Source organism: Oryzias latipes, chromosome 23 (genome assembly GCF_053564925.1).
Source record: "Oryzias latipes strain Hd-rR chromosome 23, Olatipes_Hd-rR_3.1".
Lineage (NCBI taxonomy): Eukaryota > Metazoa > Chordata > Actinopteri > Beloniformes > Adrianichthyidae > Oryzias > Oryzias latipes.
In genome coordinates this window covers 16661758-16689124 of record NC_136259.1, presented here as the reverse complement: position 1 = coordinate 16689124, position 27367 = coordinate 16661758, and the positions used below count along the sequence as shown (strand labels likewise).

The following is a 27367-nucleotide window of genomic DNA, read 5'->3' as shown; positions in this document are numbered from 1 at the left end:
CATGCATGTGAGGCTGGTGAGTTTCTGCGTTTGAATAGAAATGTCTCCTGTGGAATCAGGAAGTGCTTGTCAGGGTCAAAGATCACGGCGCCAAAGGCAATTCAGCAGAAACCGAGAAGAGAAAATCAGGCCTTGCATTGGTACACATTCCCAATCTGACACTGCTCCTCGTTCTGCTTCTGCCAAACATTTCCTTTTTGCTCTCCGTCCTTCTTGTCCTCTCTTGTGGTGGTGTTAGTTTCTACTCCCTTCCTTTGGTTTTCCCTCCTTTCTTCCTTAATCCTGGTCTGGCATTTCTCAGCTCTGCATTCCAGTTGTAGAAGTGTGTGAGGTGTATGCGTCCTCTGCTAAGGTTCTGAATTCTTCACATGAAGGCCGTAACGATGCTTAAAACTCTTCACTCAGCCGGGACGTCCAAATTACTGATTTGTCTTTCAACACTGTTTTCTTCAGTCAAATAAATGAGAGGAAGAAGTTGTTTCAGCTGTTTGTGAAGAAACACATTAAGGTAGGGCACATCTTTTTTTTCTCCATTTGTCCTACAAAGAAAACCCTACAAATAAACATGACCAACAAAAATAAAACTTCATTTCTCTACTAATTAGAAGAGAGTGTTAACTACTGATGCTTTGGACATCTGGATATTTTCTTGCTTTGGTCCCAAAAGATTTTGTTTTTCTTTTAAAATAAAACCTCTAGGATTTATGAATTAATAAGCTTTGGAAAGCTCCCTAAGATTTTGGTTTCTCATCTGATCCCAAAAACCACTCGGCCTTAAATGACATCAGCTCAGGCGTTTCTGAGTACAGACCGTAAACACAGATGCACACATCTGTTGTCATTTCACTCATTAGGGTCAAAGGTCTGAGCAAGGTTGGTTTAACAAGCAGGTTCTCTAATGTACCCTCTATTTGATTTCCTGTTTCTCTTTATTTATTTGTTTATCATAGTATCTTCCACCATTTTTTGCCGCTGATTTTTCATTTTTCAGCTATTTTAACCATTAACTATTAAAATGTTCAGCTGTTTAAGCTTTTTCCAGCTATGACTTTTGGTCCTTCAAACTTTCACAATATTCTAGGATTTTTGCCTAAATTCAAATACATGGGGAATCCTTGGTGCAAAAGCTCGCTGGCAGTTTTCACAAAAATATATTTTTTGTTATTGTGCTGTTTTCTTTTTATTTATGGTCAACTTTGATCTTTTATTTATGTATTTATTTATGCCAATTATTACCCTTTAAGTATCCTTTTCATTCAGCAATATAGCATTCAACCCTGCATTTTCTTTTGGAAATGCAGTTCCTTCTAGTTACATTTATAGTAGTGTAAAAAAAGTATTTTAATAAACAAATAAATTAAGATAATCATTAGGATAATCACAATGCCTAATAGGTATAGCGTATTTCCTCCTTGTTTTGCAGTATGGGTGGACTGCCAGATTTAGCACAAAAAACACTATTAGGATTTTCTTAAAAGTCAGTTTACGGCAATGCACTGCCATTGTTTGTTTTTTTTCAGCTCTGTCCTGTCCAGAGCTGAAAGTCCCACTCCAATCATCTATTGTAAAAGCATTCCCAGTGGTTTTTAATTATTATTATGCCATTTTTAGCCAAAATCAAAAAACGTTTGTCCTTTTCTCTGACATAGTTTCTGCTGAGCTGTAGTAATTCATCAGAAATACGCCTCTGAGTTGTGGGTGGGACCATTGGTGCAGAGTACCGGTAGACCTGCGCTAATATCCAATCAATCACTTTATCCCGCTAGATTACAGCTCCTCACAACCCCAAGATAACATTCCCATGGCAACAAAAATGGCGAGGAATTATGGAGCTATCCAGATGAGCCAGATGCCAGCACAGACGAGGAAAACAAAGACGTACACAGATCTACTGGTCTGCAAGTGGATGCACCAGAAAGGAGCAGAGCAGGAAGCTTGTGGTCAGCCAATTGTAGTTTGGACGCAACAATTACACAACATTTTTTCGGCTGCTTCTGAATCACCATGATTTGAATAAAGAAGTACTTAAAAATTCAGTTTTATTCTTAATTATTTAAAACATGTCCTCCTTTATGAGAAAAATGATATAACATGTTAAAAACACAATTTCCATTGGAGTGGGTCTTGAAGGCCTTTTGTGTTTAACATATTTTACAGTTACAAAAGAAGGTTATGAATTTTTAGACACACAAGGTGTATATTTGTATAAATCCTTTTTACATATTGAAGCTAAACTGTATTTATATTATGTTTGAATGTTTCCAATGCTGATTTGATCAGTTAATTTAAATGTACAAAGGACCAAAAACATCCCATTTCGTCTGCAACAGGTCAGAAATGACTGTTTTTCTGTGACTTCACAAAGTCAAAGTGAAAGAATGCAGCTGCACAAACCTATGTGATGGTAGCCTAAACATCTATTTTGAGCATATCTCTGACTATCTATTAAAAAATCTGAAAGTTGTGTATTAGTACCAGCTATTCAACTGAATAGTTTTTCTGTTGGATATGTATCTTTCTAGAGGTATCTTGGATATGTATCTTTCTAGAGGTATCTTTCTACAGGTTAGATCATAAAATAAAATACAAAAGGGAGACAGATACTTGTAGTATTAGTTTTACTGGTAAAGTACTGTTTAATCTGTGTTTAATATTAATGTGGAATCCTTGATTGACATTTAAATGCGAATTCCCAATGTCATAGATGTGGTGCAAAAAAAAAAAAAGAGAATACTTAAGTGAAGAAGAACGGAGGCTTTCTATCCCTTGCTTTGTGGTCTTCATGGAAGTCCTGGAAATTACACCTATCATGTGAATGTGTGTCTGTGTGTGTAAAAGTGAGTAGGGGATGCTGTTGAATGAGTCAGCAGATCAGCCCACGCTCTCCCTCCAAAGGCAGAAAGTGATTAGGATGATAAAAGTGCCTGTTACTCATCTTTCATTTGGCTCTGTAGTACAAATGCAGATTTAAACGTGCTGCAAAAGGGGAGGGCTGCTCTCCTGTCGAGTGACATTAGGCAGGGATTATTTAAAGCTATGATTTCTGCAGTTTTATCTAATTGTCCCCGATCTTATACAGTATATCCACAAAGCCTCGTTGGAATTTCTTTCACTTTTTATTTAATCAGGAAATTGTGCATTTTTTTTCTTTCAACTCATTCCATCAATCAAATGTTTGTGCTAATTGACATTTACAGCGGGATGGTGATGGGATGATTTTTATCTCTTGAAATGTTTTCTGGCTTTCGTGTGATGTTAAAGGAAAACGGTCCGAGGACGTCACTGTGACCCGACACTTGCTTCCTACATCACAAACGCCGTTTCCAATGTGATTGACGGATCATCGTGACAAGATGGTTGTTATGCTGACCTGTCGGCACACGCTCAGTACACATCGACCAAACGGATGAACCAACTGTTGTTGTTGATGATTCAGTTGAACTGACAAAATAATAATCATGCTGTTTTCCTGCTTTAAAGTCTTGTTTACCATGGAGATTTTTATTCGTTTAGCTAGTTCTGGGATTAGGCCAGAACCCCTCAGAACATCTTCTTTTAATCTAACGGTAGAGCATATTTTGAAAGCATATTCTTAAAAAACATTGATTGTATGTATTACTCCCCAGAGGCAATAGGCAGCAGCTTTTTTTATTGTTGATTTTGTCTTGGTTTGGTAGTTAAAGTGTTAAAAAAAGCCAGCAGATCCCCCTACAATCATGTTTTAAATCTTGTGTCAAAGCGTTCCCTGTGGCCTTTTATTTATGATTGTGCCTTTTTCATCTAAAAAACTGTCGTTTTCTGGGACATAGTTCCTGCAGAGCGGCAGAAATTCAACTCTGAGTTGTGGGTGGGGCCTGATTCACAACGATTTGAATAGAGGAATCTCCAGAGATGCAATTTTTCATCAGAAAAATGCTATAAGAGCATGTTAAAAACACCAAAAAACACAATTTCTTTTAATCATAGTTGGTCTTTAAAGATGATTGACAACAAAGAAATGTTATAAAATCTGAATAGTAAAAAAAAAGGTTTTCTTATTGTACTGGTCAATGATAATGTTGGACCTAAGCACATGTTCTATGGTGTTGTTACACCATAGATATTGTAGATTCTATATGACACTGTTCATCTCTTCAGTTGTGCTCACATAGTTGTTAACTTCTCTTCCCCGTTCCAGCATCTTCAGTGCACCATCCAGGCTCTGCAAGATGAGCTCAGAATCCAGCGCGACCTCAACCAACTTTTCCAGTCTGATTATTCAGAGTCCGGTCGCCTGGGAAACCGAGCCATTCCCCCCCAAGAGATGACAGAGGAGAACTTCCTGCGTCTCCACGGCGAGTATGAGCGGCAGGTCAAAGAGCTCTTCCTCCTGAGAAAGACATTAGAGGAAATGGAGCTGAGGATAGACACGCAGAAGCACACGTTGACTGCCAGGTAAACACAAACGTGTGAGGAACGTTGCAGCTCCCCTAACTGCCAATGTGTGACATGTTCTTTTGTTCTTGTTTGATAGGGATGAGTCCATAAAAAAGTTACTGGAAATGTTGCAGAGTAAAGGCCTGTCGTCAAGGGCAACCGAGGAGGACCATGAAAGAACGAGGCGCCTCGCTGATGCAGAGATGACAATCCACCAACTAGAAGGCCTGCTAGAGCAAAAAGACAAAGAGATGCTTCAACTTAGAGAGGTTTGTTTTCCTGCATGTTTGTTTAAAAAGAAACTGTGATCCAAAGCGCTTCCTATGTGAATGAGTGCCCCTACTGTCTATGAGGCTGGATTCAACTGCCAGCAGCCCCCAAGTTCTTTGTTTGCACTCTCAGAGAAAAACATGAAAGGATCCATTGATCCTCTCATTTGTTGATTCATTTTGGTTATGGTTTCTTCTCCATGTTTGTTTATTTGTTTAAACTTATAAAATAGTTTTTTGTTCAACAGTTCCCCCTAGTGGTCATAGTATATAACAATTTTAAATCATTTTAACATTGACATTTATTCTTTCAACAAACAAAAAATATTAGCATTTTATAAGGATTAAATAATATAAAGTGTAATTCCTAATATTTATTATTCCTTTTTTCTTTCAATAGAGTCCTTTTTGATACAAATATATAATTACAATGTTTATTTGTCCCCTGAAAATGTTGAGAGTGGAGATAGTAAACGATGTTAAAGGAGTTAAAACTAAATGTTTTCTATTTTATGTTAAAGAAATGAAAATTCTAGATTATTTATCCATATTTATTCAGTGCGTCTGCTGAACAAATTTCTCTTGTTTGAGCTGTATTTGACACTAAACTATGTTTATATTTAAAATAAGCACAGAGATTTTTAACAGGAGTTTTATCAGTTTTTAAAATCTTTAAATTATTCATGTGTCCGGAATGTTATCTTTTGACTTTCACAACATTTTTGTCCATTAATGTTTTAGTATACCTTCAACATTCTAGATTATTATTTAAATTATCAGATAAAGTTCCTGATAGTGTTCAAATATTATTCACTCAGTAAAATTGTGTATGATTAAAGCTATTGAACATGTTTTTCTAATTGCTATAAAGGTTTTCAGCATAGCATATTCACCAAATGAAGGTGACAGAGTCCCGCTCTTCCTCTCACTGCTGTTCGTAGCTCCACACACAAAAAATGCTGCCAGTAAACAGCCTCACAGCAAATATTTGAGTTGGTATGCAGGATGACATACTGCAAGAAAGGCAGAGCCAAAGAAAATGATAAAAATCATTTAAATGAACTCTAAAAAAGGTTGTAGACATAAAACATTATAAGGTCAAAGTCATCATATGATTGCAACAAATCTGATATTGTAGAAACGCAAACATCTAGAGTTGCTCTCAATAATCTTAAATCTTCCTCCAGGTACATCAGTTTTATTCCTTTACATCTGAGGATGTGTTAGAAAAAAAAAGAAAAAAAAATGAAGTAACACATTCAGTGTGAGCGTAAGGCGAACGACCAGAGGCAGAAAGTCTCCCAGGTATTACTCACAGTCATTCTGTCCCTTGGAAAGGCACCTGAACCCATATTGCCCCAATAATAGAAGCAATCTGTAGGTCACTTTTGATAAAAGTATCTTAAAAAGGCAATGGACGTTTATGTACAGCAATGCATGAGTACATCTAAAATAAATGGATTCTTTTTTCTATAAGAAAAGTACAATAATAAGTCTGTCATTAGAGCTACCCTTGTATTGATTTGGATTTGGAAATGGTTTATTTAAGGGCAAGAATAAAGCACAAAACAATACAATCAGTGTTTTTCATCCACACAAAGACACGTCCAACATTTACATGAAAAACTGGAAACATGTTTCTCTAGATATGAATTCTTACCACAAGTATTTAGTTTAAGAAGCAAAATTGCACACACCCTCAACAATTTTAGCAGGGAAGTACAACTGATATAGATTAAAAACTTTTTTATTTTATTTTCTAAGACCTCTTCAGTAGATATCTGTATGCATTTTTACCAGGCCCTCTGGCAATAGGGCCCTACTATGACACTCACATATATGGGTTTTCTGCTTTCTGGCTTTTGAATTACCGGTACTACTTTTTGTTAGTCTGTAAAGAGAAGCAGTGAGGCATGCACTGCTCCGTCCTCCCCTTTGCTTTCATTCCCTCCTTGTCTTTCAGCACTCCTCTCCATCTTTTCTTTCTTTTTGTGTTTTTGCATCTACCACTACACTCCTCCCTTTTCTTCTTCTGTTTGCTCCTACTTCATTTCTCTTCGGAGCTGTGATGGACTAACACCTAACAGACAGATGAGATCTTTTCCCTTTTATTTTAATTGTAAACTTTTTTTAAGCTTTTGTTATTTTGAAATAGAACTCATTGAAAACGTTTTTTTTATGAGCGATGTAACTATGTAGTAGTCTAATCTCTTCATTTTTTAGAGACTACATTTTGCATGAGGACACTTTGAAGATTGGATTTCATTTTTAAAGCTCTTCTTTTGTCTGATTTGAACCTTTTTAATGTTTTATTTAACAGATACGTTGAGCCTCTTGAGATCATTAAGCCAATTAACATCAGTTTAGTTTGAGCTCGCTTACAGTCATTTCTGTCAGTTCAAACAATGTGGGATGGCTGGATCGACCCAAGGAGGCGTAAAGCTAACGATGCTCCCAAAGGAAAACCTCTCCTCCCTGGCTCTCCTGTCTTTCCTGCTTCTCCCTCCATGTCTACCCCACCTCCTTTCCATGTGTCTCCCCCTTTCTTACCATCCACCCGAGTCTCCCCATCATGCCACACCCCACTTTCCTCCTCTTCTTCCTTTCCTGCACCACCTCCTCCCCCTCCAAGGAGACATTCCCTCCATCCTGTCATCACTTCCCCATCCTGCCCTCCCCACCTCCCCTCTTTTGTTGTTGCCTCTTCTGTCCATCCTTCCAAACTTCAGTACTCCCCATCCTTCCCTGCTCCCTCTCCAAGACCAACACCCTCCATCCAGCCGTCCTGCCATCCCATTCCCTCATCCCTTCTTGCTTCCTCTCCCGGTCCCAGACTTTCCCCTCCTTCGCTGCGTACCAACCTCCATCCGTCCATGTTGTCTTCCTCATCGTCCACTGACCATCATGGTGCTTATGTTTCCCAGGAGCTGCACAGGAGATACGAAGCAGCTCCCGAGTCAACAAAGACCAAGGCCTTGCAGACTGTCATTGAAATGAAGGTAACATTGATTCTTTTACTATTTTAACAGAACATTCATTTATTCATCCATCTTCTAAACCCGTTTTGTCTCTTCCGGGGACACTGGGCTGCTGGAGCCTATCCTGGCCACTTGTGGGCAAAGGCAGGGGACATCCTGGACAAGTCCCCAGTCTGTCGCAGGGCTTTATCAGAACATCAAACTCAGATATTTAGCTACTTCTTTATTGACCAGCTTCAAATATATTTCATCACACAAAAATGTCAATCAGAGACTAAAATGTTATAAATAATATGAAAGTGTCTCTTAAGTGTTTACATTAACAACAGAATCCAATGGAACCTGTCCAGGGAGCGACCTCCCTTTGCATTTCAGTGGCAGGGTAGACTCCAGCATCCTCTTGACCCAGAGCAAGAATAGAGTGGGTTTAGTAATCAATAGATTGACAGAAACCTATGTGAACATTCTTTTGGTCTTTATCTGCCATTAAAATACAAACACACATACAAAGACAACAAGCGATTGTGGGTTCACTTTGGCTCAAATATAATAGACATAAAAATGGCACAGTAAAAGAAGGGCATGGAGTTTGAATTTTATGGTGTGTTTGTGCTTACTGGTTAAAAATACCATTATTATTGTGTATTTATTAAAGAAAAGCATTTCATTTTGTACACAGTCAACTTGTATTTTACAATGTTGTTTGATGCTTTTTTGCATTTATTTGGGGATTTCTTTGTCATGTAACAGCCAGTAAAATCAATAAATAGGAATCTAACTAAAGCTTTACTCCAAAAGAAATTGCAGATCATTTGTTTTTTAATCTAAAATCTACAATTTTTATAAATGATGCGCGGGGTGCCATAGATCATGCACCAGTCTTACTTTTTTAATAACAACACAAAACGTTATTAAAATGATGTAACTGAGCTGAAGAGTCTGTACATAACCTTGTGGATCATCCCTTGAAATAAATGCTAAAAGCTACATTCCTTATATTTTTAAATAATGCATTTTTTTACTTAGCTTCCATACATTTCCCTTTTAGCTTGTCTTTTTGTCAGAATTGTTGGATTTACGCTGTTTTATAAAAAATTCTTTGAATAGCTGATACACAACTGTTTAGAAACCTAACTTGGTTCTTGTTTTTCTACTGCTTCTCCAAGCTGTAAACTCTGAAGCACTAAGTCTGTGGATTCATGTTTCAGTCTCAAAACTCTGCAGAGCTGCTCATGGCTCAGAATGGGCTTTATTCTTCTATTCGCTACTCGTTTCTAGAGCCAGGTGAAGTGAATGTGACTTGGTTTCTTCTCTCTGCACATTTCTGCATTTTGCCCGGCAGGATGCAAAGATCAGCTCACTGGAGCGAGGCATGAGAGAGCTGGAGGACGAGGTGATGATGCTGAAGTCCAACGGAGCCCTGAGCAGTGAAGAAAGGGAGGAGGAGATCAAGCAGATGGAGGTCTATAGATCCCACTCAAAGTTCATGAAAAACAAGGTAATCAATGCAGACAAGCAGAGCGCTTTCTGTTTTAATACATCCAGATAATAACACGAACATTTTTATCGATTGAAATTTGTTACTGTTGAATTTTAATGAGCACATGGATTACTTGAGTTATATTTTTTATATGTTGCTCAATGTTTTGTGTTGTTTTAACATTTTTTATCAGCAGGGCGGCAAATCTCAAGTCCTTTTTCAGTCAGAAATGCAGAAAAAATCCCTACAATTAGTCATAATGTGAAGTATAATTTCTTATCTTTTTCATGGTTTTCAGACAGCTAACTAAATCATTTTTCTCAATATATTCAGGACTACTTTGTGCTTTTAGAAAAGGATTTTTTCCATCTGGTAAATTTGCTGTACTAATAAAATTATGCGGATATGAGTCTCTCTTATAGAGTTTTAACACTTTAAAAGTTTTTTTGGTTTAAATCAAATAATTTATCAAGTGATTTATCATGCATTTTCAAAAAGCATACAAAATATATAGAATAGTGTGTTTTAGTTATTTTATTTATATAGTATATATATAAATTGTATTCATATTTTTAAATGTTAAGTATGATTTTTAACTTCAAAAATTGGATTTTGAAGGCGGTTCATAGTTTTTGCGAAGAGTTTATTATTCTCTGTTGACAAACGTATATATATATATATATATATATATATATATATATATATATATATATATTTTTTTTTTTTTTTTTTTTTAACTACAAATATATGACTAAAAGTACTTTATTATCCATACGTTTAAAAAGTTTCCCTGATTAAGATGTTAAATAATGTAAAATTCTTTTTCGGAAGTTTTAGATTTTACTTAATATCCAGAATCTGTAATTGAAAAATGTTTTAATTATCCAAATGAGAGGACCTCAGAAATGAGAAAACACAAAGGTGAGGTGATGGGAAAAAAAAACCCGTGACGCACTCATCTCCTGCTAGGTTGAGCAGCTGAAAGAAGAACTAAGTCAGAGCCAATCAGAGAGGGAGGAGCTAAGGCAGCGAGCCAGTGAGCTTCAGCAGGAGGTGTCTGCAGTAAGAGATGCACCTCTGTGTCTGCTCTCTCTTTCTGTCTTTCCAATGAGCTGATGCCATTCTAGGCCTCTACCTGGAAGAACCCTGTAGCGCGGCGAGCTCAGACAGCAGGAAGCAACCATGACACTCAAAAGTCCACAGAACAAACCACACCTCTTTAGAAAGCTTTATAGCAAAGAAAAAAAGAAAAACTCTTTTTTATGCTAGAAGAGGATAAATAATATTATTATTTCGTTAACACTGTTACTGAATCTTCTTGAGTTTATAAAGCATTCATATAATTTTTGTCTGAGGATTATCCCAAACTCTGGGTTTAAAGCTCGTAATATCTTTACCTTTGGTCTCATTTTTGTTGTTGTTGCTTATAGTGATTTAATATAAAATTTGGAACGAATTGGTCCCTAATAAATGAACTAATCTAATTAATTATAAGAAAGTCAAAAAAAGAACATTTTTTTGTTGTTCTTATAAAATCACATAATCATCTCTGCAGGAACCTGCATAGTGTGTGATCTGTGGCTTTTGACAGTAATTGTTGCTTCGACAGTCTGTGTGGTGCATCTGCAAACTCACTTAAAGAATCCAGCTATGTCCAGCTTTGGTTTGACCTAACTTGCTTCCCTTCTTCTTGCATGAAACTTCTGTAGACTACCGCTATAGATCCGTTTGCTTGTTAAAATTCTGTACTTTTATTTTGAAAAGAGTTTGTGGTTTGGGTCCATTCCTTTAGCTTCATATTTAAAAGAGGTTTTTTTCTATCTACTGTGCAAAAACGAAATTTTTTAAAAGTTTAATTTCTGTCTTGCAAGAAAAATAATCGTATTAATAAACGTTTTTAATAGCAAATAATGTCAGTTTAAGATAACGTGTAACTTGAAAGTTTTTTTCTTAAAATACTAAATCTTAATGAGACCATTTTTTCTACCCCATTGGCAGATTTTTAAATTTTTATTTGTATTTTTAAGAACTTTTTGCTTATTTCTAGGGGGGCTGTTTTGTAGTCGATTGGGCTAAACAAAAGAATGGACTCAAACTTTTCATATAAATTCAATCATAGATTTATAGTAAAGTATTACTGGGCTAATTTTCATGTGTGACTAACCAGCATTTCGGGATGAAAATTATGGTTCAACGTGTAATTTTTAAAAACAGGTTCCATAGAGCTTGCAGACATGTATACACATTCTGGGGACAAGATAAAAAATCTTAAAATAGTTGAGTTTTTGTGTGTGTGTGTGTTTCAGATGGACCAAGCGAAACAAGACTTAGGTCGTAAAGACAGCGAGCTGCTTGCTCTTAGGACCAAACTAGAGACCCTCAACAACCAGTTTTCTGACAGCAAACAGCATGTGGATGTGCTGAAAGAGTCCCTCACTGCCAAGGAGCAGAGAGCTGCTATACTACAGACTGAGGTGACACTTAAAAAATGCCGTGTTCTGTTGATAATTCACTTGTAAATGTTGATAACCCTCATGTGTGCGTGCTCAGGTGGATGCATTGCGTCTTCGTCTGGAGGAAAAAGAAGCTCTCCTCTCTAAAAAGAGTCAGCAGATATCAGAGCTGACAGAGGAGAAAAGCACCCAGCAGGGGGAGATTTCTGATCTCAAAGACATGCTGGACGTCAAGGAGCGCAAAGTTAATGTGCTTCAGAAGAAGGTGAGAAGCCCTTCATTTAGGCATCAGCTTCATCACGGTCAATTTTCCTGTATTTCATTTCTTTTTTTTTACAAGTTTGGAAACCATCATTCTACTACATTTCTATGTAGCTGATGATACATTGATAACAGATTTTTTTAAATAAATTGGTCAAATAAAAAAGCTTGCCAAGGGGTGTCATGCATATTTTAACCACTAGATGGTGGTGTAGGACAGACTTTGAAGCTTAAATGAGAAATCAGAGACAACTGATGAATATGAAACTAAATCTGATTTTATTTATGGATATCTTCATGGTGAAGGTGTCAGTTAAGTGGATAAGTTGAATTGACGCCTTTTGTCTCCTTTAAATCATCTTGATTGAAAAATCTAAAGAGGAAATATAGAGAAGTCTGCTTTAATAACTGCTATTACTGGTTTTTAAATTCAGCAGCAGCTTTTAAATATTGTTTACACTTTAGTACCTTAATGTCCCAATTATTCTTTTAGACTTTTATGTTTTTTGTCAACCTGTTGCATCTTGAAAATTTAAAAGAAGTGCTGAAATGAAGACATACTGTTAAGTAGAAAGGACAAAAAGCATGACAGGAAATGGAAGGAGACAGCCAGAGTGTGTTTAAAATCAGACGCATACTAATGAGTTCCTCTTTTAATAAATGATGACCTTGGCTGTCTTCAAATAGAATACAGTCCAGTGTTGGAGTGGGAAATGCTGCTGCTGCCTCCTTCGTTGAATCTACATTTCTTCATTTACCCCCCCCCTCCCTTTTTTTTTTGGCCTTTACCTCCCAGAGTTTCTCATAATTAGAAATTTCATGAACTTTCTGTCCCCCCCCTAAATGTTATTTCTGTGCTGCTTGAACCATTTGCTTCATCCGCTGCTTAATGAAGACCACAAAGTTGACACAGCGGTATATTCCTTATCGAGATCTGTAATCTACACCTCTCTCCCTCGCCCCATAGTATATTTGTACTTCTATACTTCTTCTCACCGAGGCTTAAACCTCATTCTAACCTTAGCCCTGCTGCTAAAACCTGACTTTCAAAAAAGATTTTGCTTTGGAAATTCTGTCAACACACCCACACTTGGAGAGGACGAGCGAGTCCTTCAGTTATTTTTGCTGAAACAGGGTTTTAACTGAATATTAATTTGAGAAGACGCAAGAGGATGGAGGAGACAGAAGAAAAGGGGTTGGATTAGGATAAGGATAAGGGTTACAGATGGCAAATTTGGGATCGTGATCCTGATTCAACAAGCTCAGGTTTTTTATTGTCATCCTGGAATTTTGTTTAGGCATTTTTTTTTCAAACCTAGTTGAAATTAATGTCTGTGCTTGCTCAAAGAAATGGCAATACGAAGCCAGCAGGAATTGTTTAAAATATAATCAGATAAGGCATTTTTCAGTTTTGTCCACAGTTTTGAATCTCGAGTTTACAGATGTAGCAAAAAAACAGAAGTAAAGACATGAGGTTGAAGGGTTTTTGTTTGCTGGGCCTTCTGAGTTTGCTTTAAACATCTTTTATCAGCAGGGGAAGTAAAGAAGAAAAGCAAAAAAGGAGTTAGTTAAGTGCTTCACCAATTTAAATTCTGCCAACACTTTTGTTTTTGTTTCTATTGACCTTCGTTTTGAGATTTGTGAACCCCAAAGTGACATTAATCAAGTACTCCAGCAGCAGTCCCACATATCCAGGGCCTAAAACCTGACTCTGGCCTCACAGATGACAAATCTCACCACCACGGGGTGAGGTTAATCAGAGACTACCACCAGAATTTGGGTGTGGAGAGCATGGAGTTGCCTGCCCTCAACCCCACTGAACGGTTGTGGGAAGAGCATGGGTGTACTCTTCATGCCAGAGTGACCAACACAACCACGCTGGCTGACTGAAAACAAATGTTGATTGAAGAATGGCCTGCCATGCCCACAGCAGTGTGTGACCAGCAGGCGATGCCAGCATCTTCTGGTTGTCCATGGTTCTGCCTAACGCTGCCCAGCTTCCTGATTGAGATGTTAATAAGCCACTGTGTTGTTTCTTTTCACTAGATAAGTCAACAGAAAAGTAAGTTGTTTTCTGTTAGCAGAAAGGATTTGGTCATTATTTTTAAAGTCCCACTCCAATCATATTTTTGAGCTATTTAAAAAGCATTCCCAGTGGGTTTTTTTTAATCATGTTGATGATTTTTAGCCAAAATCAAAAACGCAGGTCGGCTTTCTGGGACAAATGTTTCTGCAGAGCGGCAGGAGTTCATTAGAAAACCACCTCTTGAGTCTTGCCGGGGAGTAAGCTGGCCTCATTTCCCTCCCCATCACTGAGAGCTCTCTATTTACACGCTCTCCAGCAGATTGTGAGATACACTGATGCTTTTTATCACAAACATTTATGTTCCTCACCAATGTGGCACCATTTGAAAGTTTAAAAAAAATCTTATTAGTGATTTGAAATCAAAATTTATTAACTTTCCAAAATAACAGTCGATAATGTGTTAATAATGTCCTCTATTGGCTGTAAAACGTGGAAATATTAGGAGGTTTTACTGTGCAGAATGTCATCATCTGTAGTTAAACTGCCTGCAACTGACGAGCGCTTGTCCTCTGCAGATTGAAAACCTCCAGGATCAGCTGAGAGATAAAGAGAAGCAATTGAGCGGTCTGAAAGACAGAGTGAAGTCTTTGCAGACGGACACCTCCAACACAGACACCGCACTGGGAACACTGGAGGAGGCTCTGGCCGAGAAGGTACATCCTCTGACCTTACCAGACCACTGAAGCAAAGTGGCACTAATGCAACCTGACAGCAAATCCACCGACCACCCACAAGCTGATCTGACTGACATGTTTGAATTCATCATAACTGTTCAATTATTAAGTATTTACAACTTATATTGGGGAAAAAAAGCTTAATAAGGCCAAATGGCTCAAAACAAAGAAGCCAGAATAAGGTCTGAAAAATAAAATTTATTTCTCTTCATGCAGTTTTTTTAAAGGAACTTGAATGCGATTCTGGGAAAATAACCAGCAACACATCTGCATTTTGTTTTTACACTATTACAGGCGATAATGTTACAAACTAAATCTCCTTTAGGCTTGCCATGCACAATGAAAACTGGGCTTTTAATTGTCCAATGACTAATATTCAGGGTGTAGCAAGGATTTGTGAGTGTTGGCACAATGATGTGACTACTGCTGCATTATAAGCTTTTTCCCCTCCTTTCTTTTTCTTTCTTTAGTTTTCAACCTCTATCAGGCAGACATTTTTTTTCTTATGGAAGCACGTTGCTATATTGTCTAATCCTTTAATGTTTTATTCATAACTATTTAGTTTTTACTATAGATTTGCTTTTTCCAGAACAAAAATAATAAGTAACAGTAAATTTACGTATGAAAGTATGTTTTATTTCAATTTGCACTTCTTTTCACTTCCTTTGATGAAATATTTCTCTATTTTGAATCTGTGCATTTCTGTCGTATATTAAGGAACGAATCATCGAGCGCCTGAAGGAGCAGAGGGAGAAGGAGGAGAGAGAAAAAGGCGACGAGATGGAGTCCAGCAAGAAAGATCTTAAAGAGTTTAGGGAGAAGGTGTCCCAGCTGCAGGCTGACCTCGCCGACCGTGAGGTAAACAGCATCCCTAAAATCCAAATCCACTTTAGAGCTGAAATTCAGGAAAACAGCTGCAAAAAACATGACGGATGTGTGACTGCATAACAAGCCTCAGAGGCCTCTTATAAGTAGAGTCCTTGCACCGAAGGACAATGATGATGAAACCTTTATGTTTCCTTGACAGCAAAACCCAGTGCCCACATTAACAGAAATGATGATCAGAGCTGAACTCCACTTGATGAGAGCTTTTGTTCGTCTGCACAACTAAAGCAGAGAGGGAAAGGCAGAAATGTTTGGAGGTTTTTCTTCGTGTCTGTCTTGCGGATTCTGGACAGCAAAACAGGAAAACCATTTCTAAAATAAAAACCTTTTCGTTTTTAGCTAAAATTTATTTTTGATTAATTTCGTTTCGGCCTGTAAAACTCTCACATTAAAGTGTAGTTACGCACATTTTGTGAGATCGTTTTTGGGCTCTACATCCAAAAAGCGCGGTTCTTGAACGTGCATTGAAAGTTAAACTAGTTGAACTTTAACCAATCAGGGACTCGGATTTGGTAGTGACATATGGATGACATCCTCTTTAATTTATATGGGGGGCAACAGTTTGAAAATTGATCATGAAGGAGAAATTATAAATAAGCCTGGCGCAAGGCAAGCGAGATTGGTTTCGACATTTTGCACCAAGCTTCTTTTAACTGTAGCAAACAGTAGAAAAAGAAAAAGAAGAAGAAGTCCCTCCTTGCTTGTCCAGTGTGGACACCATGGGCTAAATACATGTTCAAGAACCCACATTTAATGTGTTTTTCACATTTAATGTGTTTTTTTTTTAATGTGTTTTTCACACCGGGAATGTACGTCACATTCCCGGTGTGAACAAAGCATTTCAGGTCTATATCACAGTTAATTTTCTGTGTTTTATCACTCCAGAAAACAATAGAACAATTTCTGAAAAAAAGTATTACTGAAGTTGTTGTAGCATTTTTAAATTGTTTGTTTGGGATTGTATGGGGTTAGATTATTGCAGAATGTTAAAACTTAAAAAGGTCACATTATAATAAAAAAAAATAATACCAGAAAATATACATTCTTTTCCTTAATGTTATGCCCTGTTGGGGTTTTAAAATGCCAATAAATGTGCAAACCAAAATATGAACGGAGTCAGCAACAAGGTTCCCCTGACCAAAGCCCAGTCAAACACGATTATCTGTAGTCTGAAGGTGGTACGGCCAGTCAAGGGTAAAATTACACGTCTGAGCATCTCTGGCTCTGGTTCTGCTGGTTTCTGTTTCACTGCCTCCACCAAAAGAGGAAAAGACAAGAAAAGAAAGGGAGCCAGGGAAAGGCTTCATGGATGGCAGGGTTGAGCCTGGGAGTGAGAAGAGAGACAGGTCATGGGAAAATACAAAAGCTGAAACGTACAGTCAGTCATGCATCTCAGGAAAACGATCCTAAAGACAGAATTCGGTAGCAAAATGCTCTTATATGTTGTTTCTGCTATAAACTATGGTGTTTTCCCCCCTCCAGCCTGAATATTTTAACTTTATGTAATAAAAGTGATCAAAAATCACTTATTTGATAAATATAGTTTATAGTAAAGCATAATTATCATAATTTTGTAGGTTTTTGGGGGGGAAATGATGCTGATCCCTTCTGACAAGAGGCAAAAACAACCTGGACAAGTGATCAAAATAACTATGCATTCCAGCACCTGGTTAATTTTCAATGAACTATTATCCCATGATGCTTCATTCTTAAAGAAAGCCTATAAAAGCAAAAAGCTAATTATAATTCTACACAGAAAGTCCCCAGAAGGCTCCGAGTGAGCCAGAAACCTTTTCTTTCTTTCGTGAAATGACAGTGCTTATCGCTGCTGCACCACAGCCCTCCACTCAGCTCAGCAAACAGATAAAACTGCAAGATATTTACATGCTGTATTTCTAATTTTATTGCTTTAGTCTAAAAAACCCTTAAGCAGGAGCCACACATACATGCTGAATGGAAGAAGGTTGACATGCATGGAAAATGGAGACTGGCACTGATAGATAACTCGTTTGATCATGAGCCACTTTCTACCGAAGCATTCCAAAATGTTTTGGTTTTATTCATGATTAATAGGAATAGACAACCTTATAAATTTGTTGGGATTTCTCAGAAAAAATTAAGAAATTGTGTCAAATGATTGGGTCTCAGTTGCATGCTTTTCCCTCTGGTTTAGGCACTGGTGCTGGATCTGAAAGAAAAAGCTTCCTCTCTGGCGTCGTCAATGCTCAAGAAAGACAGCAGGCTGAAAAGTCTGGAGATAGGCCTGGAGCAGAAGAAAGAGGAGTGCAACAAACTGGAGAACCAACTCAAGAAGGTTCGCAGAAGATATCAGGAATTGAAGCTAAGAATTATTCATGAAGTCACGCAGGCTTACAAATTTTATTCTCTCGGTAAGAAAGGAGCTTGAAATGTTTGGCAGCTGTCTTAAGTTAAAGTTTAGAGAGAAACACGTCTTTTTCTCCCCTCACTTGTTTTGCCTTAATTGTTTTCTGAGAAGAGGGGAGAGAGATGTGTTTAAGTGCAGTCGAACATCACATGTTCTCCCACACAGCGGCAGAGCAGAATGTGGCGTGTGTGTGACAGCCTGCTGACAGCCGTACAGTCATTTTCACACACTGGAGAAGATGGCGTTGTGTGTGCGTGTGTGTGCATATGTGTGAATCTATGTGACAAAGAGAAGAAAGATTGTGTATGAAGGTGCCAATACATCTCTACAATGTGTTCCTCATCAGATTAAATTCTTCAGACTTTAAAGAACTTACACCAATTAAAATCATGTTTTATGTGTTTTTAACATATTCTTGTTGCTTTTTTTCTGATGATGGATGACATATATAAGATTCAAATTGCATTTCTGAGTATTTCTTTATTTAAATTGTCGTTGGAAAAGCATGTAGCTGCGTAGTAGGTGCTCCCTGCTCTGTTCCATTCTAATGGATCCACTTGCAGACGACTAGATCCATGAACATCTTTGTTTTCCTGGTCCAAGCTGGAATCTGGATCAAAACTGTACGGCTGGATAGCTCCAATACTGCTCACCATTTTTGTTGCACCGGGTATGTTAGGTTGGGGTTGTAAGAGGCTGAAGCGCGTAAACCAAAGTGACCGTGGGAAATGAGCGGAGGGCATACTTAAGTCCCGCCCAAAGTTCAGAGGCAAATTTCTGATGAACTCCTGCAGAAACTCTGTAAAGAAAATGACAGGTTTTTGATTTTGGCTAAAAACAGCATAATCATAATTAAAAGAGCAGTGGGAATGCTTTGAAAATGGATCAAGAGATGATCAGAGTGGGACTTACTTCCTTGTTATAGTGTATTCTTCTTTTCTTTGTCTTTCCTTTGGTTTTTTTCCCCGTCCTGCTTTATTTTCTTATATCATGGGGCACCGAAACATTTTTTTCTCCCCATAAAAAGCTGTAAAACATCCAAAACTAATATAGTTTATTTATTATAGAACCAAGGCGCACACATACACACACACGCAGACTCTTTCTGTCCCAAGAGCAACATTAGCTTCTGGGAAATGCACACAGCTGTTCTAACCTCGAAGCTGGTTATAACCTGTTTTATTTGTCTTGTTTTATTCCGCCTTTAGTTTTTTTCCTTTCGCCCGTTTTCCATATTTTCGCTGAAGCTAGGCATAGCAGAGGAAAACACAAAAACCGCTGCAACGTGGTTTCATTTGCTATCCGTACGTGTCTGTCGGTGAGCTGTAGCTGCAGTGCGAGACTCTCCACCAAAATAAATGCATGGTGTGTGTGAACTCAACCAGAAGAAGCTGTCATTGAGCCTGACTAAGATGCTTCATCTCTAGCTAGTTTAAATAAATTGCAAACATATAGGCGACACACCCATCTTCCAGGATGACCGCAAAATTATTAAAGCAGAGACTGACTGCCTTTATGATCTTTAGTACTGGAAAATGTCACGCCAAAGATGGCAGTCTTGTGTGTAAAAAACACAACTAGGAAACACATTTAATAAATCAATTTTTGGACTTCTTCAAGCTCGTAGTATTTGCATTTTCAAAGTGAAAACACATCGAAAAATACATAAAAGAGCCCGAGGCCAATGAAAAATGACCAGCAATCTGTAAAACAACGTTTCAAAGAAGAAGCACAAGCAATTTTATGTGTCAAAATTTGGCATAAAGGAACATAAAGCCTCGAATTGGGTTTCTAGACGACCATTTGTAGCTATATACTACATTAGACCTACAACCATATGTCACTTCCATCAAATTCACCCTGCCCTTCTTCAGCTTATTTGTTGTTACTGGCACGTCCATTCTGGTTTGATGAAGTTGTGGTCACACTGTTTTGAAAGCGAGCACTTGGTTTATTTTGTTTCAAATTAATATATGTTCCAGGCCCAGAGCGCAGCAGCAGAGTCCCGGGCCAACGCTGAACTCTCTGAACGCATCACCTGCCTGGAGCAGGAAGTGACCCGGTACAAAGAGGATGCTGGGAAGGCCCAGTGCGAAGTGGAAAGACTTCTGGAGATCCTTCGGGAGATGGAGAATGAGAAGAACGACAAGGAGAAAAAGATTCATGAGTTGGAGAGGTGAGAGTGAAGGGGATAAGTTGAAAAAAACAGTCATACACGCTTTTGCCTATTATATTCATCTGAAACTCTAAAGCAAAGGTGTTTAATCTTATTCCTGGAGGGATGATGTCCCTCTTTTTTATTTATCTATGCCCTTGCTGCTTCTTTGTGGTAGAAAACACCTGATTCCGGTTATCAGCAGCAGACAGAGCAGGGATATCTAAAAAACAAGCAGGACATCAGCCCACAAGGCCTACAGATGAACTCTCTTCTGCTAAAAATGCTGTTTTGGTGCAAATAACACATCTTACATTCCACTTCATGATCGTCTGTGCAGTTTTAAGCAGTATTGTATTTTTCATAGTGCCAGAAATCTTATTAGCCCCTCTCATTTCCCCTCTTTCTTCCACTTTTCTCCAACCCTTTTCTACTATTTGTCCTTCATCCCATTACATGTGTGCACAAACAAACATTCGTGTGGCTCGGCATTTGTGTGCGTTCGATCATTCTCACACCTTAGAAATCCCTCCGCCCCTCATCTGTGGCGTTCTCAGCAATCAGGAAAACAAGCCCCTCCTACTGCTGGCTCACAGCAGCCAATGGGGGGGCTGGTGTGGGACTACCTGGGCACGTGAGTGGCTGGTGGCCACCAGGCTGACTGCTGCACGCAGAACTCACCTTGCTTGTTGCAGGACAGGATATGACAGCACAGCCGTAACAGTTACCATGTGGAAAAGCTTATTGAACAATGAAATGTGTTACGGGTGGACCTGAGGGAAACCTTTATGGTTATGGCTGCACGGACATAAAATCTTACATCAATTGAGACTTAAACTCCCACAAATGTAGTTTTTTTTTAATTTAAGATCTAAAAAGACACATTTAGATGACTTTTCTTGGTTGTCTCTAATGTACCAGCCTTTTCCACATGGGACACTGCAGTGTGCTAATAATCACCATCAAAGAGTTGCAGGATTGGCTCAGCACTTACCATGCTTCTTTGTTATGACGTATACAGTCATTTGTTTTCTCTCTCAAGATCAGAAATTGGATTCATTTGAACTTTTATAATTTCTCAAACATGATCAGGAGTTTCAGCCGTCTCCTATTGCAGCATGACAAGCCAAAGTGCTCCCAAAAGTTTGTCAAATGAGGCACAGTCTGGCACAACTCCTGCTGTACTGCCTGAAAGTCTTCGGGCCTCTGTTCCTGTCAATGATGTAACTCTTTCATTTGGTGGCTCTGTTTTCTCGCTTCACTTTTGCTTTATTTTTCAGCTGACTTGCAGAGTTTAACACACTTTTCCCCCCTTTCACGTTAGGAATTTGGACAGTTCACTAATCTTATTTATGTTCTCCACTATTCTTACTTTCTTTGTACAATTTAGTATCAATATCAACTTTTTTGTTATCAATTCTTTGTCTTTTCATTTGTTTTTTGTGCATGCTCCTCCTTTACTATTGTTTGTCTGTGTTAAATTACCTAAACTAAAGAGAAATCAAGACTCTTTAATATTTAAAATTACAATTACTGTGAAAATGATTTAAACAGGCATATTTTCTCTTTTACTTTTAACAAAAAACTTGGCTAAAAAGAGACCCAAATGCAAAGTTTGCTACATAAGTCAAAGCCTTTACTGTCTTTCACATTTTTAAAAGCCTTCACATAATTATTTATTTACCAACTTGAATATTTTAAACCTATAAGCAAAAATCCTTTTGACATTTTATCCAAAAAAAACGATTTCAACCAGTATTTTTGTCAACTTTTAGCCTCAACTTGAATCTAACAGACTTTTAAATGGAAAATCCTTCACTTGTTGAAAACACTATGCTTTTTTAAGAGACCTAGTCATTTGCTACAATTGAGCAGTGGGGATAATAGGAACAAAAAGGATCATTTCTAGGTTATGGAGATTCTTTTTAGGGGGAGCCGCTCTCTTTCCACTCTGCTGTAAATCCAGCTGTAATGGGACAAATGTATTTATTTCAATAACCAGGATGGTAATTGGAGCAGACTGAGTGACTTCACACTGAGGAGAAATGGAGCTGAAAATATGCCCTGATGGCCAAAATAAAGGATTTGGATGGAAGAGTGGAAAACAGTGAGAGGAAGCAAGAGGAGGGTGGAGGAGGAAGAAAAACAAGGAGGAAGACGGAGAGGATTAAAATAAGGAAAAAATTAGAAATTAGAGAATTTTATTAATATTTTTTTTTTATGTTGGACAGTTTGCATCTGGCACTCTGTCATTAGCGTGTGCTGGGCTGTGCCAGTTTAAACATATTAAACACTGCTGGAAACTGTGGGATATTGGTAAATGATTTTTCTTTCAATTTTATGTCTTGATGAATGCCCATAATTCTCTTTTAAGTCTGCTGACTTTGTACTGAGGTCATAACCACTATGAAGATCATTCTTAGTGAGCACGCTCAGATCTCACACTTTCAGTAACTGCTCACTTGTTCTACACCTCACAAAGTAGGCCTCTCACTAAACAGTAAATTCTTAAAGACCCACTCCTATAAAAATCCTGTTTGGTGTTTTGTGACATGTTCTTGTTGAATTCTTCTGATGAAAGAGAACAAAGAAAATTAAGATTAAAATAGCATTTATGAGTATTTCTTTATTCAAATCATCATGAATCAGGAATCATTTGGAAAAAGAGCTTATTTGTAATGTAGCTTCACCGCTACATTCTGATGCATCAGTTGTACGCATGTCTTCATTTTTCCCGTTCGAGCCGGCATCTGACTTCAAACTGTACAGTTGGATGGCTCTGATATTGCTCGCCATTTTTGTTTCACCTAATGTTAGGTTGGGGATATGAGGGGCTGCAAACTAGCAGGAGAGCATGCAAACTGATGGGTGGCGGGAAGGGGGGTGGGGCTGCTCTGCGGTAATGGTACCGCCCACAACTCAGAGGGGAATTTCTAATGAACTACTGCCGCTCTGCAGAAGCTATGTCCTAGAAAGCAGAAGCAGTTTTTTCATTTAGCCTAAAAATGGCATAATCGAAATTAAAAAAAACAAAACACTGGAAATCAAAACATGATGGACGTGGATTGTTAAAACCCAAAAAGTGTGCCTGCCTGTCGGTCTGTTTGCCTGTTCACACCCGTCTACTTTTTCGTTTTTCCTAATTATGCTTCTCAGTCAGTTTCTTTTTCTTTTTTGGTTCTTTGAAGATTGATCTAGCTATCTAACACGCCACTCTGCTCTTCTTTCCAACCTCACCTTTCCCTCCCTCTTTCTCTGTCTTCTTTTATCTTTACGATGCAACATTGTTCGCTACTCTACTCAGTTTCGCCTCAAGGTTAGTACTGCATGCCTATTTTTCTTCCTATGCCGCACTCTTCCCGTTTCTCATCTTTCTCCTTCATTGTCGTGCCGCGTGTCCTTGCATCGAGACACTCAAACTTTCCTTCTAATAATTTTCATCAAGCTCATCTATTCTCCAAAGGAAATGTATTTGACTTTTACTTCACCTTCCCTGTGAGGAGGAGGAGGAAAATAATGCATCTTTCCTTCACTCTACATAACAAATCACCTCCCTGTTCTTGGTACTGTGCTAACACTTGAGCCCTGACGTCAGCACTTATTAATATCTTTTCCAATACAAGGCTGCTTCAGAAAACGAGCCAAGCACAAACGGAATGCCAGCTTTACCCTGACAGCTATAAAAGCCTTTCTGAAAGATCTTCATGCTTCTGCTTTATTTATAGAAACATTTTTTATAATATAAAAAAATACATATAAGCATTTAAGACTCATCGTTATCTTTTTGGACAAATTTTAATAAAGAGGTTTATATTTAAAAAAACCTAAGGGGTTAATAGTCTTCCAAAGTCTGAAAAAGATGTTATTCAAGATAAAGTATTTACATCATAGAAGTATGTAGTATGTGTTTAAACAAACCATGTTTTTATCCATGTGCAATTAAATAGAGGATTTAAGGAGTTTACATAAACAAGAAGTGGTGCAGAGCTGCATTAAATTTATTCTCTACTGTAAATATCTATTTCTGCTCTGGTCTTTCATGCACTCACATAAAGAATACTTTACATTTTAGGTGACTTTCAATTCTTTTGTAAGGAAGGAAAATGTATTGATGTATGTGATGACTGCAGCTGAGATGACTCCGGCACTTTTTCAATATCTTTCAGATTTTTTGTTTTACGACACTTGTAAAGAGATTAGATTAGATTTAGGAAATAAATATATCATTTTTTTTACTGGCTATCTCTCCTTAAAGCAAGAAAACTTTTGAAAATTCTGCATGAACCTTTACAATCCAAAGAGGTTTTGCTTTTATTTTAAGATATAAACTTAAGCATAATTTATTTTAAATGCAAGTTTTATTAAGTCAGGTTTTAAATGCTTGAAATGAAATACTCTGTTGAAGTATTTTTTCATTGTTCCTATCTGCATGCATTAAAGCATGCAGGATTATAGATCTGTGTCTTTCTGACTTATGTTTTCAAAACTCAATGTAAAAATCCCTTTTTCTTACACTTTGTGCCGTCACTTCTTGATGCTCCTCAGTAGCCCTTTTTGCTATTTTCCCTTCTTTTCAACTTCTACGGTGACGTTTTCATCTCTGTTGTTTCACGACTCAAGTCTAGAGGGGGAAAAACAAAAGAGAGGTAGTTTGTTGAGTTTGTGGAGTAGACATCAGAAGATTTCCTGTCTGTCCCCGTATTGTGCACCTCTTTTTTATTTTTTATCTTGGGCTAAGAAACTTTCACCGCCAAATGTCTGACATCAAGGTGTCTGGAGCTTGAAGAGGAAGTGCTTCTTCTTTTTTGCGAGGTCTTTTGTGTGTGTTTGAAGGTAGTGCAGGAATTCCTCAGTTTATGGGTGACGACAAAAAGACACTTTCACGTACCATACAATGTTTTTAAAGCTGTTGTCTTTTGTCGCTCACATACGAACAAATACATGCAGTACTGTATTTTCCAACAGCTGTGTGCAGGTAGGTAATAGATATAAATTGCAATAAAGTAATTAAAAGATAATGTGAAGCGTTGGAAGGAAATGTTTAATTCCTAGTTTCAAAGACTTTATTTATGCACAAAACTGAATTGGCTTTTGTTAAAAAAAAAAGGCTAGAAATCAAAATAAAATGATAAAAAAAGAAACAGAGAAGAAAGTGGAATGGGTTGTGACATTACTGATTGGATGATGATGTTTGTCCATCATTTCAACAGTTATTTGGCATTAAGCGATACTGGATATGCGCCGTACTAATCATAGCACTTTTAATAATAGTTTGTGGACATTACAGAGGTATTTGAAAAATCAAACTTTATCATTTTATCAGCAATGTCCACCTACCTTTCCCCGTGTCTTATTGTGGCTCATTTTTTAACATTTCATTTGGATTTTTCTGGAATTTCTTTTGTTTTCCAAAATGTTAAATTTTTAGTAATTTTGTTTTGATTTCTGGAATTTTTTATTTCTAAAATGTAATGTTGTTTTTTTTATTATTCAAGGCCCCATAGAAAAGTAAAAGCATAGTTAATCTTGATTAAATTCAGATGAACATCAGACTAAAAGTAAAACTTAGATAAGACAATGGCTTTTTTTACTTCTACTTCTATCATACATTTTAAAATTAGAGTTAAATGTGATTTTTTCTTTTATGTATTGACGTGGGTGGGGGGAAAAGTATATTTTTCTCCTTCTTTCCAGAAACAGACTCTGTGGAAGTTTGTAGACACACATGCCTTATTTAACTCACTAATTTATTTATCCACTCACTACCTGAGGGATTTTCAACAGATTTGTCAAACGATAAAATAAGCATTTCTTTCATGATTTCTCCAAACCTCCTTCAGTATACTCTTTCATTCATGCCAGCACAGAGTGAGAACGACCTAAAATGATCTGTGTTTGCATTGTTGTTATGATTCACTCACTTGTGGTCTATAGTTTTTTAATAGGCACAACAACACAAGCCAAATGGTTCTGGTGTTTTCAGAGGAAATATTGCATTCCTCATGGTTAAAAGGAAATCCTTGAAGTTAATGTAGGGCGAACCGTGAGCGGTAAACACACATGAGGCCCGCGAGCATTTCTGATCAAATATTTATACAGGACTCCAAATTTAATATTAATATTACCTTAATCTGGGTCCCTGGATATCAACAGCATGCTAATAAGACAGGTTTGTTTTTTAGGTCCTATTGACCTTTTTTTGGATTGTGTGCTTTATCTTTTTAATTTACCACTAACTTAGTATTTTTCTACATTTTCCAAATTTATGTTTGATTTTCTTTTCTGATTGTTTACATATTTTAAGAGCGAGTGATGTTTATTTTTTAGTGTGAATATGTAAGAAGGTTTAAATTGCCAGCGTGTGTTTCTGTTCGTTCATAATAAATGTTTACATTTCTGCATCCAAACTGCCATGTTTGCACATGAAGTGTGAATGTTGGGCAGCGGATGCAGTTGTGTGTGGTCCAGCCCAGAGAATCGCCAACATATTTACACTGTGTGTCAATAAGTGTTTCAGTTGTGTACTGTGCTTGCGTGTGGATGTGGTTTTTCTGTGTGTTTGTCGCTGAATTTCCAGCGTTGTTGCCTGTCACTCTGGCCCCTCCAGCGTTTTTCCAGCAGTCGTTTAAAATGATTTCACAAGAGAAGATAGAAGTAATGTATTTGTCAAAACATAAAGCTCACCATTTGTGTCATAAATATCTATATTTTTATATATATTTTTCTTGTCCAAGGACCTGTGATCAATCCTACAATAACAAATGTTTTACCTTGTGTAAAGCACAAATAAAAAAAAAGATAAAAGTCTTATTCCGATGATCTTTTCATCTCATTTTAAAATTCTTCCAATGGTCTTTTAAATATAATAATGGCGTTTATAGCCAAAATAAAAAAACCTGGGGCTAAGGCTGCACGACGTAAGGAAAAATTGCGATATGCGGTATTAGTGATCAATATTGTGATGACGATATAACTTGTGGTATATGAACATATGGCAAAACAACCAATAATAGAATTTCCATTTCACTGCAACAGTTTAAAAATTATCCTCCAAATGACCATCATCTACATAGGAGGCATACATCTAACATAAAAAGGTCTCAATCCAATTAGTCAACAATGTGAAGGGGTCCATCTGATTGGTCAAATACATGTATGGATTTTTTTGATTAGTTAAATACTTCAAGCTGCCATAAGATTGTTTTGGCACATTTAAGATAAGCTTTTATTGCAAATTTTGCCGTCTTTTGCGATATGCATATTGCACAGCTTGATCTGGCGATAACGATAAATTTGCGATATATTGTGAAGGCTTACCTTCACT

At 37.4% G+C, this 27367-nt stretch overlaps 1 protein-coding gene across 17 annotated transcripts in view; it reads left to right on the top strand.

The window, feature by feature from the left end:
* LOC101162174 (ELKS/Rab6-interacting/CAST family member 1) overlaps positions 1 to 27367 on the top strand; it is a 123211-nt gene that overhangs the window by 23169 nt on the left and 72675 nt on the right. For 3 of the 17 annotated variants that reach the window (XR_013653811.1, XM_078942202.1, XM_078942212.1), the window contains 12 exons: positions 4178 to 4434; positions 4514 to 4685; positions 7610 to 7684; positions 9006 to 9161; positions 10113 to 10205; positions 11450 to 11617; positions 11694 to 11861; positions 14459 to 14596; positions 15335 to 15475; positions 17676 to 17816; positions 19871 to 20064; positions 23348 to 23359. Coding sequence is in view for 13 of the 17 variants with exons in the window: in XM_078942202.1 (XP_078798328.1) it covers positions 4178 to 4434; positions 4514 to 4685; positions 7610 to 7684; positions 9006 to 9161; positions 10113 to 10205; positions 11450 to 11617; positions 11694 to 11861; positions 14459 to 14596; positions 15335 to 15475; positions 17676 to 17816; positions 19871 to 20064; positions 23348 to 23359 (1715 nt within the window). In the remaining 4 variants the exon portion in view is untranslated. The remainder of the gene's footprint in view (positions 1 to 4177; positions 4435 to 4513; positions 4686 to 7609; positions 7685 to 9005; positions 9162 to 10112; positions 10206 to 11449; positions 11618 to 11693; positions 11862 to 14458; positions 14597 to 15334; positions 15476 to 17675; positions 17817 to 19870; positions 20065 to 23347; positions 23360 to 27367) is intronic. The other 14 variants (XR_013653814.1, XM_078942203.1, XM_011491085.4 and 11 more) reach the window with 10 other exon arrangements.